General features: G+C 37.3%; 2 protein-coding genes across 6 annotated transcripts; both read left to right on the plus strand.

The window, feature by feature from the left end:
- Positions 1-237: 237 nt before the first annotated feature.
- Positions 238-9,524, plus strand: LOC107771217 (dual specificity protein phosphatase PHS1). 4 transcript variants are annotated; one of them, XM_016590560.2, is made up of 12 exons: positions 240-531; positions 782-859; positions 961-1,103; positions 3,757-3,961; positions 4,370-4,546; positions 4,640-4,800; positions 5,813-6,617; positions 6,727-6,840; positions 7,137-7,283; positions 7,375-7,602; positions 8,214-8,371; positions 8,703-9,524. In XM_016590560.2, exons 1-12 carry the CDS (start codon positions 496-498, stop codon positions 9,067-9,069), a joined length of 2,619 nt encoding a protein of 872 aa, XP_016446046.1. In that variant the 5' UTR covers positions 240-495; the 3' UTR covers positions 9,070-9,524. The 4 variants fall into 4 exon arrangements, with proteins under 4 accessions (XP_075107550.1, XP_016446046.1, XP_016446045.1 ...); XM_075251449.1 differs by having other exon boundaries at positions 238-531; positions 5,813-6,902; positions 7,137-7,323; positions 7,433-7,602; XM_016590559.2 differs by having other exon boundaries at positions 244-531; positions 5,813-6,902.
- Positions 9,525-12,073: 2,549 nt separating this feature from the next.
- On the plus strand, positions 12,074-18,869 carry LOC107771216 (ATP-dependent Clp protease ATP-binding subunit ClpA homolog CD4B, chloroplastic). 2 transcript variants are annotated; one of them, XM_016590557.2, is made up of 10 exons: positions 12,074-12,295; positions 13,842-14,413; positions 14,631-14,746; positions 14,877-14,999; positions 15,147-15,332; positions 16,010-16,225; positions 16,435-16,652; positions 16,977-17,052; positions 17,134-17,223; positions 17,369-18,869. In XM_016590557.2, the coding sequence occupies exons 2-10, from the start codon at positions 13,849-13,851 to the stop codon at positions 18,548-18,550; spliced, it is 2,772 nt and encodes a 923-aa protein (XP_016446043.1). In that variant the 5' UTR covers positions 12,074-12,295; positions 13,842-13,848; the 3' UTR covers positions 18,551-18,869. The 2 variants fall into 2 exon arrangements, with proteins under 2 accessions (XP_016446043.1, XP_075107551.1); XM_075251450.1 differs by having other exon boundaries at positions 12,290-12,510.
- Positions 18,870-19,412: the final 543 nt, after the last annotated feature.

Here is a 19,412-nt window from a genome sequence, read left to right on the forward strand (position 1 = left end):
CTGCAAAAACAAATTGTTATTATCAAAAAGTTTGTTTCTTTTGTAAATTTCACTCGACAAAGTAATTGTTCAAATAAACAAATTTTAGAAATTTGAACAAATAGATTAGTTAAAATCGGAGGAAGAAAAACACGGAGAAGTATGTGACTGAACCGTACATACAAATAAGTACATGGGCTAACGAAAAATTTGCAATAACACAAAGCAGCAGACTGTGTGTCCGGTGCACTAAGTTTCGCGACGCTATGCGCGAAATTTGGTGAGGTCTGGACTATAAGTATATTTCTGTAACAGGCCTGTTTCCACAAACGCGTAACCTCGTTATCACGCTCAGTTACGCCGAGCGAGGCTGCACTTTCCCTCATCGTCACTGTCGAACCAAAAAAAAAAAAAAGGAACCATCTGCGAAATTTCTCTCTCTCTCTCTCTAAAAGTCTCAACGACCCAGAAAAAGCGGCAAAATCTAATTTGCTTTTTGAAAGAAAAGAAAAGGCAATGACCAATGAGTATCAAGACATGTACTCCATTCAGGCACGCTCTCCTCTTTCCTTCAAACTATTAGGATTAACTTTTTCTATTCAAATCACCACACTCATGTCCTTTCTTCCCTTTTTCACAAAAAATAACCCATATACGCATCGCACATTAATCATTATGAGCTCTTAGTTTTGCTTTACTTGCACTATGTGTGTATATCGTACTATATAGATCTGAATTATCGATTTATATTGCTTATTATAACGATCTTATAAGTGGGGAAGAAAATTTATGTGTTATGCAGAAAGAAGAGGAGAAAGACTCATTCGAGCTGGGATCTGAGGAGCCGGAGGCTCCGTTGCCCCTCACTGTCACTTCTCGGGTCTGTTTTTTAATTTTTAATTTTTTTATTAATAATGTTTTATTTATTGAGTAATGTGATTGAATAATTGAAGGGTGGAGCATTTGCATTGCAATTTGCAGGTGCTGTATATGTTGGGGGATATAACGGCGGGGCCGGCGTATAGGTTCGCCCAATGGCTGGAGCTGGTCCGTAAGCGCAGCAGCAATTACCGCTCTTCTGGATTCCCTCATCGGCTCCCCAGAGCCCATAGCATGCCATTAAGGTTCATCCTTGTTCTTAAACACAATGACTTATATTCATCATAATATTATCTTATACTAAAAAAACTGACATTGATGCTTAATCATGCTATTAGCCCAAGAATTGCATATTGAGCGCAAAATTGATGCGCTAGTCAAAGATAGTATAGTATGATTATAGTCTCCACATGGATTGAATTTAAACAATGCTCTAGTAATTCCTGGTTTAACTGCTATTCAGGATGATCAAAACTTGATTGGAATGATTACGAACTACAATTAACTACTAAAGTAAAGCAATTGAAATAAGGGTTTTGACATGATAGATGCAAGATTGTTATTCTGGATATGATACTGTTATATTTCACTCTAGAGGTTCTATCGATTCTCACAAATTTAATAGGTCATTAGCTTATACTTCTTATTCGACTCCTCTCTCGATTAAATCTAAATCTTTCAAATAAACTAATGTGAAGTGCGGTAAAACTTGTAAGAATCTATTGGTAGGAATGATCTAAGAGAAACTTCTCGCGAATATTTCTCAATCGTAATTTAAATGGTAACTCAAAAAGCTCTCTCGATTACTTCAAAGAATTACCAAAATAAACTAAGGCATACACTGCAATACTAAACATTATAAAGAATAAAATCACAACTATATTAAAGCTCCTCCAATAAATTCAAGCAATTAAGCAGTAGTCAAATCCATAAACAACAACCAAGTCATCAAATCATGTCAAACCCTAAGGTAAACTACTCCATAATTATGGAGGAGGTCATCGCAAATATAATTAAAGAGTGAGAAAATATCAATCTAACGTTATAATCCAAACTCCCGTATTGAATTGATGGAAAGATGATGAAATTCTGTGTCTTGTAGCCTCCAATGCTCTCCCAACTGGAAAAAATGCCCTACCGCGCCGCGCCATGCGCCGCGGGGAGCTAGTGCAAATTTCCAGCAGAGTGTAAAAATCAACTCTCTGAACTTTTCCACATGCGCACTGTGTGGGGCGGCGCGCCATGTGCCGCGCATGTGCAAATTTTATAGAGTATTTCTACTACTTCGGCTTGGAAAGGATACTTTCGTCCGGTTTTTACTCAGACTTCAAAGCTCCAAATCATCTATTTTAGCTCCAAACTTGTTTCTCCACTCGAAATGACATCCTACACAGTATAACACACGTAATAAGTACAAAGTATTAGCAATTAGGCTCAAATACAATCAAATTGTAGTATCTAGTGTGCAAAATGTAGCTAAAACACGAGCTCCTAGCCTACCATCACAGCACAACTTTGAGAGTTAGATTTAGACAGTGTAATCTTCAAAAGAAAAAAAGCATTAAATGAGATTTGATATTAGTGACTGTTTTTTTTAAACCTAATGTGAGTTGTCTTTCTTGAAATTTATTGTTATACTGCGCTTGAGTTTATTGCCAAGAGCTATAACTAATTATGGACCACAGTTTGCAAGTTGTGCTTTTTTATTTTTATCTTCAGTCGGTAGTTGCTAAATGACAGTTATTAGTACATTTATTTCATTTTATAGAGTGGTGTTTGGCTATTTATGACGTTTAAGGAAAAAAGGAACATTTTTGGTACAACCCAAATCAAAGTACCCAGAGGCGTATCTAGGTTAAGGGGTACGGGTTCACGTGAACCCATACTCCTCTCCCTAAATCATGTATAACAATGTCATATTTCTTCAAAATTATTTAAATATGTGTATGCACCCATGCTCACTCCTATGATGCAATTATTATTGGGTGCACCTCTACAAGTGATTGGCAGTTCAAATCCCATTCCAAACGGTCTTGTTTTTGGTACGGAGTATAGATATATATGTGAAACTTACTAAAATTTTAATAAGAATATAATTTTGAACCTATAATTTTAAAAGTGTAGTGGGTTCATGGTAAGAGACTAAAGTTAAATTAAACCCATCAAATATAAATTCTAGATCCACCTCTTCACAACAGTGCACCCATCCTCTTGAAATCCTGGATCCGCCTTTGTTAACCCACAGTATCTTGTTGTCTATAGATGCGGCTTCAATTTCCGAAGAGCATGTTGTTAAAGGTAAAACCAGAATGTTAAATTAAAGAGTTCCCAAATACATAAATGTGTCAATCTTTGTGGAATTGGCCAAAAAGGAAAGAGTACCATGTGAAATGAAATGTAGGAGTTGTAAGTTGGCTTGTTCTGTTCTGTTTCTATACATAGGACTCGGAGTAAAAGAACATCTTCTTCACAAGGAAATCAAGTGAAAAATAAGTACCTAAGTTTGGCAAAAGCTCTTTCCTTCAATGGTAGCTACTAAGTTGCTTAGAGTTGGGGGATGAAGTTTCTTTTGAGTGTGAATCTACAACCATGTTGACACTTCCTAAAAAAGGGAAGAATGAGAACTTTGATTAAATAAGTGACACCATCTCTTTTTAAAGCCCTTGTTCTAACACATCTTTTTCTTTGATGAGGTAAAGATTTCAAACTTTCAAGAAAAATTTCAAACTTTCAGATGAGAGCAAAAGTATTAGGTGCTGTTGTGGGCCCATATCCTTAAACGAATAGGAATTTAGTTCTTTTTTCTGTCGATTGTGCAAATAATTGCATGGACTCATTGAGCTCTATAAAATGTACAGACTGCAATTATAATGTAGCTCTAGTATAATTCTTGTTCAGTGCAGTAGAGTCGAGTCTTGATCAGGTTGATCCTCTACCATCTGAGCAAACACCAGAAGTAAATTTATGGGAGAGACTTGGCAAAGCCGCGGTTTTGGACATTGAATCAAACACCTTTTCATGGAACATGCTGTCTTCTCTTCACCACACGGAACACAGTAGTAGTACCGAACAGTCCGAGGATGAAACCAATAAAGCATTAGAGGTATTTCAGTTTTGATATTTTGTTTGCTCAGTACTTGATTGTCTGAATAAGAGGTAGAATTGACTGAAACAAGTATAGCGTGGTCCTTACTTATCCAAAAGAAAAAATTAGTAGCATTTGCCTTAGTTATCTAACAGCTCTTTTTTCTTTTCAAGTTCCTTAAAACTTTTGTTTTTTCCCTTACTGAGGAGCTTCATGAATGCTATTTTATAATCTTATGTGTCATTTTCAACTGAACATACTTTCTGGTATGAGAGATTAATGAACCTACTGTATAAAATCAACTTTTATAGATATTAGAAGTAACAAACGAGTGGCAAAGGGATGGTCAACTACGCATGACACTTTAAGCATTTTACAATTATTGTTGTGTTCTTAATAATTATTTGCTCATGCAACTGAACGCAGGTGACTGTAAATTCTGGGGGTGTTGTATTCTTTGCGCTATTTAACGAACCTGAAAATGATGACGCTTCTCCAAAAGAAGCTGCGGCTGTTATAAAGATATCATCTTCGAGGATGGCTACACAATCAGAACGTCTGGGTTATGAATTTGCAAAGTGGCTAGGTGTCCAAACTCCACAAGTTGTTCCTTCTCACTTCATTATAATTGTTTATATGTTTTATTAGGGAGATTTTGTATGTCATATCTTTAACTATGTTCCGAAAATATTGCAGTCCAGGGTTATTCATAATTGTAGCCCAGAGTGGCTACAGATCAAGGAAGCTGCAGAAAAAGCAAAAGATGCAGCGATTTCGGAAGGTGATGGGATTGTGGAAATGACGTGTTCAGAACTTCTGGAAGCTCTTGAGCTAAGCCGGTGCCTTATGTTAATGAAGTGCGTATACGACTTGATGTTTTTGTGGGGCGGTAGAGCACATGTGCATTAATTTCCCTATTTCTTGATATCTCTTTGCTGGTGAATTGGTGCCTGAGATGGATGATAATTTAGATAAATGCAATTTGAAAATTATGAGAATGTAGTCAAGAGGCTGTTTCTCACAGTAAGCAAATTTATTTGATAGGTACTTTTGCTCTTTTTAGGTTGTAAAACTTATCAAATTAGGCCTCTTAGAAAGCATAAGCCAAAAGCCGATGAGCTGTTATTGGATCAGGCAATCTTTTCTACTAGCTGCTGCCTACTTGTGGACGGACAAGCAACTCTTTGCTTCATTCTTGTGTTAATATGTGTGGAAAGAGTAAGATACTTGAATAATTTCATTCATATCTTTCAATGTCATGTACATGGCTTTATATACCAAAGAGGTTGAGAAGCAGAATCACCTAAATCCCATAAAATCTGGGATTATACAGAATCATATAAAATACAAAAAGAATCAGAAATCTGATATTCTAGATTACAACAATTATCCCTAAAATCTGAGGATCAGATCTTGATATGGAGAATATCTTCCAGGAAATCCTCTATCATTCAATAGTATGTATGGGTTTACCAATGTATGCTGACGCATAAATCATTGTAGGCTTGATGCATACACATTTATTTATTACTGTTTAGCTTGAATATATTACTAAAAATGTGGAATATTTTATTTTATGATTGTGAAAAAATATATATGAAGGAAATAGTTAAAGATGATGGAGCCGAAAGTAGGAAATGGAGTGAAAGACCAAGTTAGGTAATCTACTTTGTTGGGGCTTTGCGAGTACTGCAGATTATATGTCTAGTTTTTGGTGCACTAGGACAGCTACCACTTTGGGAAGTCCTTGTGTGACATTTCTCCTTTTACTACCCCAAAAGAAATAGGTAGTTTTGGTCTAAGAAAATGTTATAAGTCACTAGAATCGTATTTTGATACTTTCGTTGGCCTTATGACTTGCTATTTCAGTTACATACATGGGTCCCCTCTGTTGGAGAGCTCAAATGCATTTGATTCACGAGAAGCAGGAGAAAGGACCGCGGCAGCGCTAGGTAGGGTTTTGATGTTGGATCTTGTCATCAGAAATGAAGATCGGCTTCCATGTCGCCATCTCAGATGGCGCGGTAACCCTGCAAATTTATTGTTAGCTGATAAAGTGAATGCTGCAAACTTGGACGCACTAGCAGCAGCCTTTGATTCTGCAATTGATAGATATAGGCCGAGAGTGATTCGGGCGCTTCAGAAAGAAAGAAGAGCTAATTCTGTAGATAGCAGAATAAGCACTCCTAACCCAGGATTAATATCACAGAGTTCCGACCTTTCAGACATCACAGAATCTCCAAAATCCAGCAATATGAGTGTAAGTCAAACTTCAAATGAGTCAACATGTCCAGATTTTCACATTGTAGCAATAGACTCTGGGGTTCCTCGAAGACCACCTGCAGGAAAGCGTGCAAGTGATCAAGAAAATTATCCTAAGCTGGTTGAGCTCCTAATTAATAGTCCCGAGTATGCTTCAAAAATATTATATGAGATTACGGGAGGAAAATTAGGATCTCCACCAGAGGATTCTGATACAATGAACAACTATCAAGCAGCTGACGCGGCTTCAATAGTGCATGAGTTCCGGAGTGGATTTCGTGCAGCTCTACGTGACCTGCAGGGATTTCATATATTCGTTGTCACACTTCATCAGAAGCTGGATAGCCTCTTTCGAGTATTTCTTAATATTATCAACAGAGCTTCTGCTGGCGATCTTGAGAAAGAAGACTTGGTAATTCCTGAATCACCTTCACAATCTGCTGGCGTTGCGGGGCATTGCCCCTCAACACCAAGTAAAGAACGCACACCAAATGATAATTATTTGGATTCAAATGAATCAGAGTGTCAGAGAACAGCTACTAGACCATCATCTTCAGGATGCAGAGACAGCTTGGATTCTACCGTTTCTCCAAGTTCACGTGATAGCTGGCAAGGAAAGCTCTGTAAGGGCAGTGGTGAGCCACTTCGTAGTCTCCGTTTGACTTCAAAACTCCGTGACTTTCACAAGTTTGCTAAGGTTTGTGATGTGCATTGGAAATTTACTCCAACAAGAAAGTGTTTGTCTTTGCAAAAAAATCTACTTTATTTGCTGGGTATCATTAAAAGTATTTCAGTAATGTTTTAAGAATTTTATTTGTCTCTTTGCACAAAATTCTTCCATATCCTGGAGACTTTTTTCTATGAAAAAGAAGATTCTAAGTCGCGAGCAAGTTCCTTCTCTCAATTAAAGGCATTTGCTTCTCCTTTTCAGGTAGATGCAGAACTAAATAAAGAGTTGGAGCAATGGAATGAGATGCTTAAAAGTGATGCAGTTAAACTGTGCCAGGAAAACAATTTTAATTCAGGTTTCTTTGAAGGAAGTGATAGTAATTATGTGGTTGATGCTTATGAGCTGAAGGTACTAATGTCCTACTCAGCTTGTTCCCTGAGACACTATGGTAATTTGTCTTTGTTGTAATCCTTTTCATGTTCAATTTTGCAACTTATAGATCAGGCTTGAGCACATTCTGGAGAGGATATCATTAATTTCTGATGCTGCAAATACAGAAAAACCATCTGCAATCTCAGCCAGCTTGTTTATTGGTGGCGCACTTGCTGCTAGATCTGTGTACACACTGCAACATTTAGGGATCACACATATCTTATGTCTCTGTGCAAATGAAACTGGGCAGTCAGACTCCCAGTTTCCTGATTTATTTGAATATAAGAACTTTTCCGTGAGTCCTCAAAACCTTCTTGCTTTTGTTTGATATACATTTTTCATTCTGGCTAAAATCTGGCATTTAATTTATGATAGGCCCTTCTGTTTGATGCACATCTCTGACTACTTCTGTCTTGAAGTCTTCTAAAGCAGTAGAAGTGCTAGAATTCTACTATTTTTGTGTCTTCATCATGTGGCTACTGAGATGACACTCGTTTCTCTTCACAAGATGCATCCCATCTTCCATTGTGTATAACTTTTTTTGGTTGAGTATCCTAAAATTAAGTTAGGCGATCTGTATAGTCCCTGCATACTACGAAATAATTATCCTAAAACCTTTGATCTTTGACTCAGGAGGAAGTAGTTTTCAAACCTGTTAGGGTGTACAAGCTACAAATTTGAAGAAGTTTCTTACTGATGTTTCCATGTTAGCAACTAAGTAATCTGTTGTTTGTGGCATTTATTTTATTTTTTAAAATATCTACTCGACTTGCTTGGGATTGAGGAGTAGTAGTAATAGTTGTTATTGTAAACAACTCTTAAACACACTTAGAAGCTCTTCAACTCTTATATTTATTGTATAGTAACAGAGGTTGCATGTGTGGTGATACTTTTCTTGATGGGCAGATATGTGACGAAGAAGATTCTAATATCAGTGAACTCTTTAACGAAGCTCATGATTTTATCGATCTTGTTGAAGAAAATGGCGGGAAGGTTCTGGTTCATTGCTTTGAAGGGAGAAGCAGGAGTGCTACAGTGGTTCTTGCTTATCTAATGCTCAGGAAGTAAGTGCAAAAGATTTAATGAATGGTTTATGCATTAACTTACGTTTTGTAGACTGATGTGAAGCTGAATTTCAAACGACTGGACATTAGCTGACTTGCTAATTATTTAGAAGTTACACCATGAAGGATATTTAAAGAACAAAAATTGAATTTCTGAGACGGGTTCTCGAGACTTGGTACTATTCCCAAGCCCAATTGGCTTTTATCATTTTTGAAGCAATTAGAATAGTTGCTTATTTGTTGTTAAAACTTGGCCTGTAGACTAGTGATGCAGTTTGTTTTCCAGAAGTCATGCAAGAAACTTCATAATGGAAAGTTTGATATGATGCAGGAAGTTTACTTTGTTGAAGGCATGGAATACACTGAGACGAGTTCATCGTCGAGCCCAACCTAATGATGGTTTTGCAAGGATTCTTTTGGACCTAGACCGCAAGTTGCATGGTAAGGTTTCAATGGAATGGCAACAGCGGAAGCCAAGCATGAAGGTTTGCCCAATCTGTGGAAAGAACGCTGGCCTGAGCAGCAGTTCGCTGAAGCTGCATTTGCAGAAAGCACACAAGAAACTATCATCTGGGAGTGTGGACAGTGCTATGAACATGGAAATACAGAAGGCCTTAGATGCACTCAAAATAAGTCGAGGTGGAAGTGTCAGCCCTACGCAAAGACAATCTTCCATGATTGAAGATTTGGAATCATGAGGTTAATAATGTGCTACTGGCCTAACCTACCTGACGGGTATCATGAAGCTTAAAGTCATCCTCATGGTTATGTAGTTTCAATATCAATCAAAAGGGTAAAACGTGTAGTTAAGTACACAAGCTTAATCTATAAACATGCTCAAAGTACAGGTGTAAGAGTTTTAAGAATTGATGCTCTGTAGTGTATCCTAGCAGTAATTTTAGGAAGTTAGATACCTTATGTCTTCCCGCCGGGGAAAATGTAAAATAATGTTTATTAGTGTAACAACTCAGCCCATCAGCGATATTGTCCGCTTTGGGCCTAGGTTCGCACGGCTATCTCCTTAGGGACTCGGCGTTCGCTACCATATGTAACAACTTAGTCCACTAGTTATATTATTCGCTTTGATCTTAGGCCTGTACGACTTTAAAATGCATCATTAGGGTTTAAGACATGTTTAATTATATACCCAACATCTCTCGTGTTTTGTCGATATGGGATTTGACTAGGGTGTCATAATTAGCGTGCATAAGTTTTTGAATTGCTAGAGAAAAGTAACAGGTACCGGTGGAATTGTGAGGCAGATTCTTATGTTTGATGCATGTACTTGTTATGATCGTGGACTATTGTTTTCGTGGATGTTACCCCATCATATTGTAGTCGCAAAATCTTGCATTACACTTTTTGTTGGCTTCCCGTTACGTAAAGCAAATGAGGATCTTGTAATCGTTTTTACTTTCCCCCCTGTTTCCAACAAGAAACGTTGATTTGTAATTTGTAACTTCTAAGCAACTGCTTTATTTTTGTTTGACCATTAAATTGTAAATCATCCAATTTATTGTATTTTCCATATTTGCTTTATTCTTCTTTACCGGACAAAAGCAAAGAAAAAGAAAGAAAAAAGTGGGTGACATGAAAAACAAGGGCTTGAATCACAAACAAAAAACAAAACAAATGTTAATGTCAGTCCAAATATAAGCACGATTTTTTTGCAGATTGCTTAAAATGAGAGGACCTACTTGTTCCAAGTTTCCCTATCTAAGCCCCTTTTCCAAATAATCGGGAAAATTGCCCAAAAACGAAGAAAAAATCTTGAAAAACAAATCCAGTACAGTGGAGTTAAGATAGACCTGAGAACGGTAAGCCAATTAAGAAATCACAATTCAAACAATCAAGGAATATAGCGGGAATATGGGATGTATGAGAAATTTATGATAAAGAAGCATTTTTACTTAAATGAATCTGGAATGAGTTGATGTAAATTTTGAATACCAGATAGTTATAAGAAATTACAGCCAATGCAAAAGAGGGATTAAAATTGGGGTTAAGGTTAGGGCGGTTCAAAACCGAACCGTAATCGTTAATCGAATCGCAAAATTGTCTTATTGGCTTATTGATATCGGGTTATTGGGATAATAGTTGACGAACGGATTGAAATTTTATAATTAACGGCTTAACGATTTAGGGGCGAATTACTCAATTTTCATATCGGATAAACCATTAATAAGCTAAAAAAATTTTATATTTACACTTCTTTCTCTTTCTTCCTCTTCATAACCCATCATCATTTTCTTCTTGCTTCTGTCTACCACTCCTGTCTTTTGCTATTTCTTTTTCTTCATTCTTTCTTTTTTTTAAGTTAACAAATTATAAATATTTTACTATTGCTTCCTTTTTTACTCCCAAGTGGAAGTGGGAGCATGTGTGATCATTAACATTTTCTTGTGCCATGGTTATTAGCAGTGTTTTAAAAGGCGTGGGCGTAAGGCGAGGCGTTTTACATATGTCTCAGCGGGACGTAATCCCCGATGCACGGGGCGTAAGCTCCATAGGTATTTAATTTTTAATATTTTATAAAATAATATAATGACAGTAAATATTTATAAACATGTAAAATTGCATAAAAATTGAAGAAAACTATATATATGTGTGCTCCATCCCCACAAAAAACTAATCAAAATAATCTATTATACGTTACTTACAAGCATAAGTAATTTGAGTCTAAAAGAATAAAGTTTTCTATATGGAGGAACAAAAAGGATGATTAACCTGCAATTTGAACTTTGAATTTGCTGCTATGAAGAAGAATGAAGTTCTCTTTATATTTGTAAAAAAAATTATTCGTTGCTTTTGGGAGATATTAGCAGACTACCGGACAAGATAAAAAATTAAAAAAACCATGAATTAGGGCTTAAATCAATAAAATGGGTCTTTACTTTTAAATTTAATATTTTTGAGTTCCTTTTTAAAACCTTTTGAGTAATTACCAAACTGACTTTTGAGAATTTAGGTATTATATGAAGGACTAATTCAACAAATTTTGTTTTAATTTGAAAAAGTCTCTGGGCGTACGCCCAAAGCGTACGTCCCAAATTGCGGAGCGTACGCCTCACACCATCGCCCCGAGACGTTTTTGGTACGCCTCGCCCCAGGGCTAAAATAGTGGTTATCAGTAACATACAGTTACATAATAGTTCACATATCAGGAATATAATAGTTTGCATTAGATCAAATCGATTGGAGAAATATTATATAAATAAATCTAGACTTAAATTTTTCCTATCTTTAGTTCTTACTTTTTTTTATGGTCTATTTGATTTAGCCGATAAAACGTCCGATAATCGTCCTATAACCGTCCGATAATTGTTAATCCGATATCAATCCACCTGATATCTTATTGGTTGGCTAGCGGATTATTACATTTATAAATTGATAATCGATAAGTCGAATCGCTAAGTATAAATATCCGTCCGATAAGCACCCTTCGTTGAGATGATCCTTTCTCTTCCCATTCTCCTCGCTCAATGTAATAAAAAAAATTAAAAATAAAATAAAATTGAGATCAGCCAGCAGACACGTCAACAATGTGGGGCCATATATCCTTTTTCTTTGATGGTGAATGGACCAGTAAGATAAAAGTATTCAAATCAAACGGTAGTGATTTGCTTAGGCGAATTTCCCAAAGGAGAAAGGTGAGAAGAGAAGAGAGATCTTTTTGGGGTGTATGACGGTGCACGAGTGGTCAATGGAGTGGCAAATATAAACACGAAAGCCAAAACACAAGCCTAGAGAGTAGAGAGAGAGAGAGAGAGAGAGAGAGAGCTCTTTTATAATTACATCCACAATCCTATATCTATCTTTATATACACGGCCGACCTTTTTCAAGGTCTCTCTATTTCTTTTCCCTTTCTTCTCTCTATCTCTTTTCAATCTTGAAGAATCTTTTGGGCCTTTAGTATTATTGAGGTGAGCATCTCTTTACCTAATGAATTGGATAATCTCCCTATATATGTCTATATATACATAATTATTTGTTAAAGAAGAGATTGGTATTAGGGTTCTTTTTCAAGATTTGTTTTTTGGGTGGGTGTTGAATGCTTTAATTAGGTGTTTTATCCCTTTAGCACCTCGAACCCTTTGTTTCTTGTGGTTCAATTCAAGCATACTTGCTCGATAAAGCGGTAAAAATTGCAACTTTGGAGCTGATTTTGCTCATTAGAGTTGTTTCTGAGCTGTTTCTTCTGTTCGACTTTACTTCTATTTGTTTGTAGTAATTTCTGAGCTTGTCTTTGTCAAGTTTCTTCTTTGAAAGGGGTATGAAGTAGCTCACTCTTTTGAGATTTAATTAAGCATTTGTTTTGGTTCCGGTTGACTTGTTGTGGTATTGAAATTCCGGCCTCGCTACTTCACTAAATTGCTCTGAAGTGTTTGAAACCAGTTGGTACTTGGAATACAGAATAGAACTGGCTTGTCTTCAGGGCATTGGTTGTTTTACTAATGTCTAGATTAGACCCTATTTCATCTTATCCTTTTTGTTTCCTATGTCCAGTTCCCCGGATTGCCATTTCTTTTTAGCTTTTGGATTATTAGTTAATCAGATTCGTAAAAAGGACTATTGTATTATATCGTACTCCCTCCGTTTCAAAAGGATTGTCTTAGTTTGACTTGGCACATAAGGGAAGACTTTTGAGATATGTGGTCTTAAAGAAGCCATAGCATTTGCGTGGCTGTAAAACTGTTGAAACTTGTGGTCTGAAACCTGCCATAGCATTTGTGTGGCGACAAAATATTTTTTGTTAAAGTAAATATTGAAAGGTGTCAATCTTTTTGAAACAGACTAATAAGGAAATAGGGCCAATCTTCTTGAAACAGAGGGAGTATTTGTTTATATATTGTGATTGAAACCAAGTAACATATACGAGAATGAGGAACAAAACCAACAATCAACTTAACGCTTGTGATGTCCCACAAATCAACTTAGCGCTTTTGATGTCCCACGATTCTGCTAGTTAGAAACTAAGGTCCTTGCAGCTTGGCTGCTTCATCCTGGAGAAAACAGTTACACCATTTGGTGGCTGCATAGTTTTCCAGCTCTTCTAATTTAGAGGCTTTATTATTTGGTTACTTAGTAATTTTTTTTTTTTATGAAGTTTGGGTACTTAGTAATTTTATGGTGACGTTTGTATCTAGCTTGAAAGAGTAACTTTTATGGTGACATTTGTATCTAGCTTTAAGCTAATGTGTCAGCTCTGTATTGCTCAAATATTCTGTGAATGTAGGGAAAGGGCATTTGCATAGTTTTTGAAGTTCGGAATTCCCAGAATGATCTTGTTTCTCTATATTATGTCACTCTAAAAAGTTGAACCTTCAATTGTTATCAATAATTTAATTTATGCCCACTAATTGTGAATTCCAATTGATCATATCCTTATTCTGTTATGTAATATGAACCTTGATATTTTACCAAATGTCTCGAGTGAGTTTTTCTGACATGCTATCATATCAATTGCAGGTCCATCATGGCTAGAGCTTTAGTTCAGTCAACCAACATCCCATCTTCAGTTGCCGGTGAAAGGACTAGGCAATTTAGTGGATCTGGGAAAAACAAAAAAACTGTTAAAATGCTATGTAATGTACAATCACCCTCCATAAGGTTGACCAATTTTACAGGACTGCGAGGGTGCAATGCAATAGATACACTTGTAAAATCTGGACAAACTCTCCATTCAAAAGTGGCAGCTGCAACTTCTGTCAGACGGCCAAGAGGTTGCCGGTTTGTCCCAAAAGCAATGTTTGAGCGCTTCACTGAGAAAGCAATAAAAGTCATTATGCTTGCACAAGAAGAGGCGAGACGACTAGGTCATAACTTCGTTGGCACAGAGCAGATTTTGTTGGGTCTTATTGGTGAGGGAACTGGTATTGCAGCTAAAGTTCTTAAATCCATGGGAATCAATTTAAAAGATGCCCGTGTGGAGGTGGAGAAGATAATTGGAAGGGGTAGTGGGTTTGTTGCTGTTGAGATTCCATTTACTCCTCGTGCAAAGCGTGTTCTTGAACTCTCTCTGGAGGAAGCCCGCCAACTAGGTACCTTATCTAATCATTTCAGTCTTATCTTGGGTTGTCTTTCAGACATTAAAAAAACTTTTCTTTTAGATCTATTTTAATGTAGTTGTTGTAGACACGATTTTATATAGTTAATTTATTTTATCTCAGTTTCCTCTCTTGTCCATTCCATGCACGAGCTTCATTGAATTCTGAAAGTCATTTGGTTATTGTCTGTGCTGATTGGTTTTTCATACAGGGCATAACTACATTGGCTCGGAACACTTGCTGCTTGGACTGCTGCGTGAAGGTGAAGGTGTGGCTGCCCGTGTTCTTGAGAACTTGGGTGCTGACCCCAGTAACATTCGCACACAGGCAAGTACTTTGTGCTTCCTTTGATTACCTTCATTTTTTCTTTCTTTTTTGGTTCTTTGGTGGGGCCAGGAGTATCTAAATCACTTGAATTCATTGTAATAAAGTTTTTTTGTTTTATTGTATAAAATAGGTCATTCGAATGGTTGGCGAGAGTAATGAGGCTGTTGGTGCTAGTGTTGGTGGTGGAACTTCTGGACAAAAGATGCCTACATTGGAGGAGTACGGCACCAATTTGACAAAGTTGGCTGAAGAGGTACTTAGAAAGTTATATTTGTCGTGCAATGGTGACTATACTTAATTTTATTTATCTTTTTGCTGTTAAAAAAAATGGAGTTATATTTGTCATATTGTGGTGATTGGCTCTCTTCATTTATCTGATCTGGCCATATTGTGTTTTCAGGGGAAACTGGATCCTGTTGTTGGAAGACAGCCGCAAATTGAGCGCGTTACTCAAATCTTGGGTCGGCGTACAAAAAACAACCCTTGCCTTATTGGAGAACCAGGTGTTGGCAAAACTGCTATTGCTGAAGGTTTAGCTCAAAGAATTGCTAATGGCGATGTCCCCGAAACAATAGAGGGAAAGAAGGTAAAGAGGTGTATGATAAATATGCCGAACATGATGTATGCTTGTGCATTATTTTCTATTTTTTCAATGTTATGTTAACTGTATAGCAGATCCAGTCTTAGGTGGGAACACTTAAAAAATCATATTTAATAGTGTCTTAGAATTTGTTTTTATTAAGTATTAATTTTATAAAATTAGAAATCAAAATTCCAAAGGCCGGATATATACAAGAAGTACGAAGAGTAGAAAATGCCATACTGTTATGTCAATCCCCATCTATAACTCAATCCTCAACCCCCACCCCTCTCAAAATAAAGAGAAAAAGGAAACATGATTCTCCACAAACTATCAACCATCTAAGCTCATTAATATTTTTATAGGTGCTCCAAACATTTACAAAAAGCCATGAATGATAAAAAAACTTGTACGAGCTTGTTTTCGAATTCCAACCTCCTTAAGCGTACTCCACACATTTCCTTCAGTGATTGGTTTATGGACTCAGCTATGAAGTATTGGAGAAAAATAGGTTGTAGTTACTCTCTTAATTTAATTCTATTCCAACTAAAGCCATAAGGTAAAGAAGAGCCTATTTTTTGAATTTTTGAAATGTAACTGATTTCGATATGTCATATGTGGTATTACTTTTCTTTTTATTGTAAATCCCTTTTCTTATGTGACTTGCTATTGGTGATGATTAGGTCATAACACTAGATATGGGTTTGCTTGTTGCTGGGACAAAATACCGTGGAGAGTTTGAGGAAAGACTGAAGAAACTAATGGAAGAAATTAAACAAAGTGATGAAATAATACTCTTTATTGATGAAGTGCACACATTGATTGGAGCTGGAGCTGCAGAGGGGGCAATTGATGCTGCAAACATCTTGAAACCTGCCCTAGCTAGAGGGGAACTACAGGTTAGTTATCCTCCTAGACCTAGTATGTTCCTTGTAAATTTGAACGAGAATTAGAAATACACTTTTGAATTTGATGATTAATCATTATCTTGATCCTGAGTTAATCCTGGTAGAACTGCAAAAGAATGTCGAAAGATAAAGCTGTTAACATAACAAAATATTTACTGTTGGTGTAACTGAGAAGTATTTTATTTGGTTTCACTTGTCAGTGTATTGGAGCCACAACCCTGGATGAGTACAGAAAGCACATTGAGAAAGATCCTGCATTGGAGAGGAGATTCCAACCAGTTAAAGTCCCTGAACCTACTGTGGATGAAACCATACAGATCTTGAAAGGGCTTCGGGAGAGATATGAGATTCATCACAAGCTCCGTTACACCGATGAGGCATTAGAAGCTGCTGCCCAGCTTTCTTATCAGTACATCAGGTATCTAATCATATTTTCATTTTCCAAATTTTCCTTATTCTCTCCTCGCTTTGAGTTGTTGGCACATTTTAACATTGGGATTTCATAACCAACTGATTTTTACGCGTATATTAAGATATATCCTTCCCAAAATGGTATTATGTTCTTACATAGTGTCCTAGAAGTTGGTTTCTTTTGTATCGACATCTGAATAAGCTTATGCATAGTTTTTTCTACTCCTGAAAATTGGCACATGTATCTCCACACCAAAATATTTTTCCTAGATTCCATGATAACTCATTTATAGTTGACCACACTTTTAACTTGAACCTTTGCTTGTTCCAGTGACCGTTTTCTGCCTGATAAGGCAATTGATTTGATTGATGAAGCTGGTTCCCGTGTTAGACTACGCCATGCACAGGTATAGAGTACTCTCTTAATCTACCTTTCCCTGCCCTCTTTTCCTAATGGAGTCATGACCCGTTTTCTTGATATGATCTAGCTCCCTGAGGAAGCAAGAGAGCTCGAGAAAGAACTCCGTCAGATTACTAAGGAGAAAAATGAAGCTGTGCGAGGTCAAGATTTTGAAAAGGTGATTGGTCTTCTCTGATCCTGTGCATAAAATTCCTGTGAACTGCTTTCTTCCTTAGTAAAAGCATTGAACTGCTTTTCATGCTAAATAGTGTAATTGCAGAGTTTACATTACATAATCTTGTATCTCTCAATGCATTTGACAGGCGGGGGAGCTGCGTGATAGAGAAATGGATCTTAAGGCACAGATCTCAGCCCTGATAGACAAAAACAAAGAGATGAGCAAGGCTGAATCTGAGGCTGGAGATACAGGTCCGCTCGTTACAGAGGCAGATATTCAGCACATTGTGTCTTCATGGACTGGCATCCCTGTCGAGAAGGTTTCAACAGATGAATCTGATCGCCTCTTAAAAATGGAAGAAACACTTCACACCAGAATCATTGGCCAGGATGAAGCTGTGAAAGCCATTAGTCGCGCTATCCGACGTGCTCGTGTTGGGCTCAAGAATCCCAACCGACCTATTGCCAGTTTCATCTTTTCTGGTCCAACTGGTGTTGGGAAATCAGAACTGGCCAAGGCTTTAGCAGCGTACTACTTTGGTTCTGAAGAAGCAATGATCCGGCTTGATATGAGTGAGTTTATGGAGAGACACACTGTCTCTAAACTCATTGGTTCACCCCCTGGTTATGTTGGTTACACTGAAGGTGGTCAACTGACTGAAGCTGTGAGGCGTCGACCTTACACTGTTGTGCTCTTTGATGAGATTGAGAAGGCTCATCCTGATGTCTTCAACATGATGCTTCAAATTCTTGAAGATGGAAGATTGACAGACAGCAAGGGCAGAACTGTCGACTTCAAGAATACACTTCTCATCATGACATCGAATGTCGGAAGCAGTGTGATAGAGAAAGGAGGCCGTCGTATAGGTTTTGATCTAGATTATGACGAGAAGGATAGCAGTTACAACCGTATCAAGAGCTTGGTGACTGAGGAGTTGAAACAGTACTTTAGGCCAGAGTTCTTGAACAGATTGGATGAGATGATTGTATTCCGTCAGCTCACTAAGTTAGAGGTGAAGGAGATAGCTGATATCATGCTTAAGGAGGTCTTTGAGAGGTTGAAAAATAAGGAGATAGAACTTCAAGTGACGGAGAGGTTTAGAGACAGGGTGGTTGACGAAGGGTACAACCCAAGCTACGGAGCAAGACCGTTGAGGAGAGCTATTATGAGACTGCTGGAAGACAGCATGGCCGAGAAGATGCTTGCAGGTGAGATCAAAGAAGGTGATTCAGTAATTGTGGACGTGGACTCTGATGGTAATGTGACCGTCCTCAATGGCACTAGCGGAACTCCCTCAGATCCAGCTCCTGAGCCTATCCCTGTGTAGATCCGCTCTGCTGCTTGCTTTAGCTCTGCAAATTTGTTGTTTGTAATGTTGCTTTCATTTGTCTTGGCCACTAAGCTCTCCTGGGGTTATGAAGCAACTTGTGAGTAATTTATGGGGTCATTGGGTGATGAAATTCTGCCAAGTTGAGAAGGGTAGCACCTCCATTATATCAGACCTTTCAGGATTACACACTATATACTGAATTTCTTTAAGATTGTAGTGACCTCGCAAGATAGTGTAAAATTGCGACGAAGACTATGTAGAACCATATATTCTAATTTATGGTAGGTGACAGTCGAATTTGTCATTGTTTTCAGCACTTTTTTCCTGCTGTCTGGCTCAGATCACAATCTATATAGAATGCATATAAGGAAATAGGTTATGAACATATATTTCTCTAATGCTACGTTTCATTAACTTTCCGATAAATGGCTGAAGTATTTGTGCATCGCCCACAACCCAACCCTATTATTTTTTTGTATAAAATATGAAAACTTCATAGGCCTTATATTCAAGTAACAGTCAGGATTTATTTTATCTTTTTTTATTCTTTTTCTTTTCCATGTAATGGATTTAATAAGCCCACCTCATTGACTTGATCATGTTTTGGTTCTGAAGTGATCGTGAAGAAAGTGTAAACTAGAGTGCCTGCATAGAAGTTGAACAGGACTTGTTGAGCTTGAACGAATTGATTTTTGTTGGATACTACTCGATTTGGTTTAAATTGAAATTTGGCACAACACTAAGTTGCACAAAAATGTCGCCACATCCCAAGAAAGATCATGTTCTTAGCCTCTCTACGGTCATTTAGATGCAAACAACAACCGCCACCACAACAAACCTGTAACGACCCGGTCAATCG

Source organism: Nicotiana tabacum, chromosome 4, assembly GCF_000715075.1.
Source record: "Nicotiana tabacum cultivar K326 chromosome 4, ASM71507v2, whole genome shotgun sequence".
Lineage (NCBI taxonomy): Eukaryota > Viridiplantae > Streptophyta > Magnoliopsida > Solanales > Solanaceae > Nicotiana > Nicotiana tabacum.

What these genes read in the sequence shown, in the direction of transcription:
- LOC107771217 (XM_016590559.2), top strand. Translation starts at nt 496, where the DNA reads ATGACCAATGAGTATCAAGACATGTACTCCATTCAG. An exon ending in AAGACATGTACTCCATTCAG is followed by an intron (nt 532 to 781) that starts GCACGCTCTCCT and finishes TGTGTTATGCAG; the next exon opens with AAAGAAGAGGAGAAAGACTC. An exon ending in TTGATGCTTATGAGCTGAAG is followed by an intron (nt 7,284 to 7,374) that starts GTACTAATGTCC and finishes TGCAACTTATAG; the next exon opens with ATCAGGCTTGAGCACATTCT.
- LOC107771216 (XM_016590557.2), top strand. Translation starts at nt 13,849, where the DNA reads ATGGCTAGAGCTTTAGTTCAGTCAACCAACATCCCATCTTCAGTTGCC. An exon ending in CCAGTAACATTCGCACACAG is followed by an intron (nt 14,747 to 14,876) that starts GCAAGTACTTTG and finishes TGTATAAAATAG; the next exon opens with GTCATTCGAATGGTTGGCGA. An exon ending in TGACAAAGTTGGCTGAAGAG is followed by an intron (nt 15,000 to 15,146) that starts GTACTTAGAAAG and finishes TTGTGTTTTCAG; the next exon opens with GGGAAACTGGATCCTGTTGT.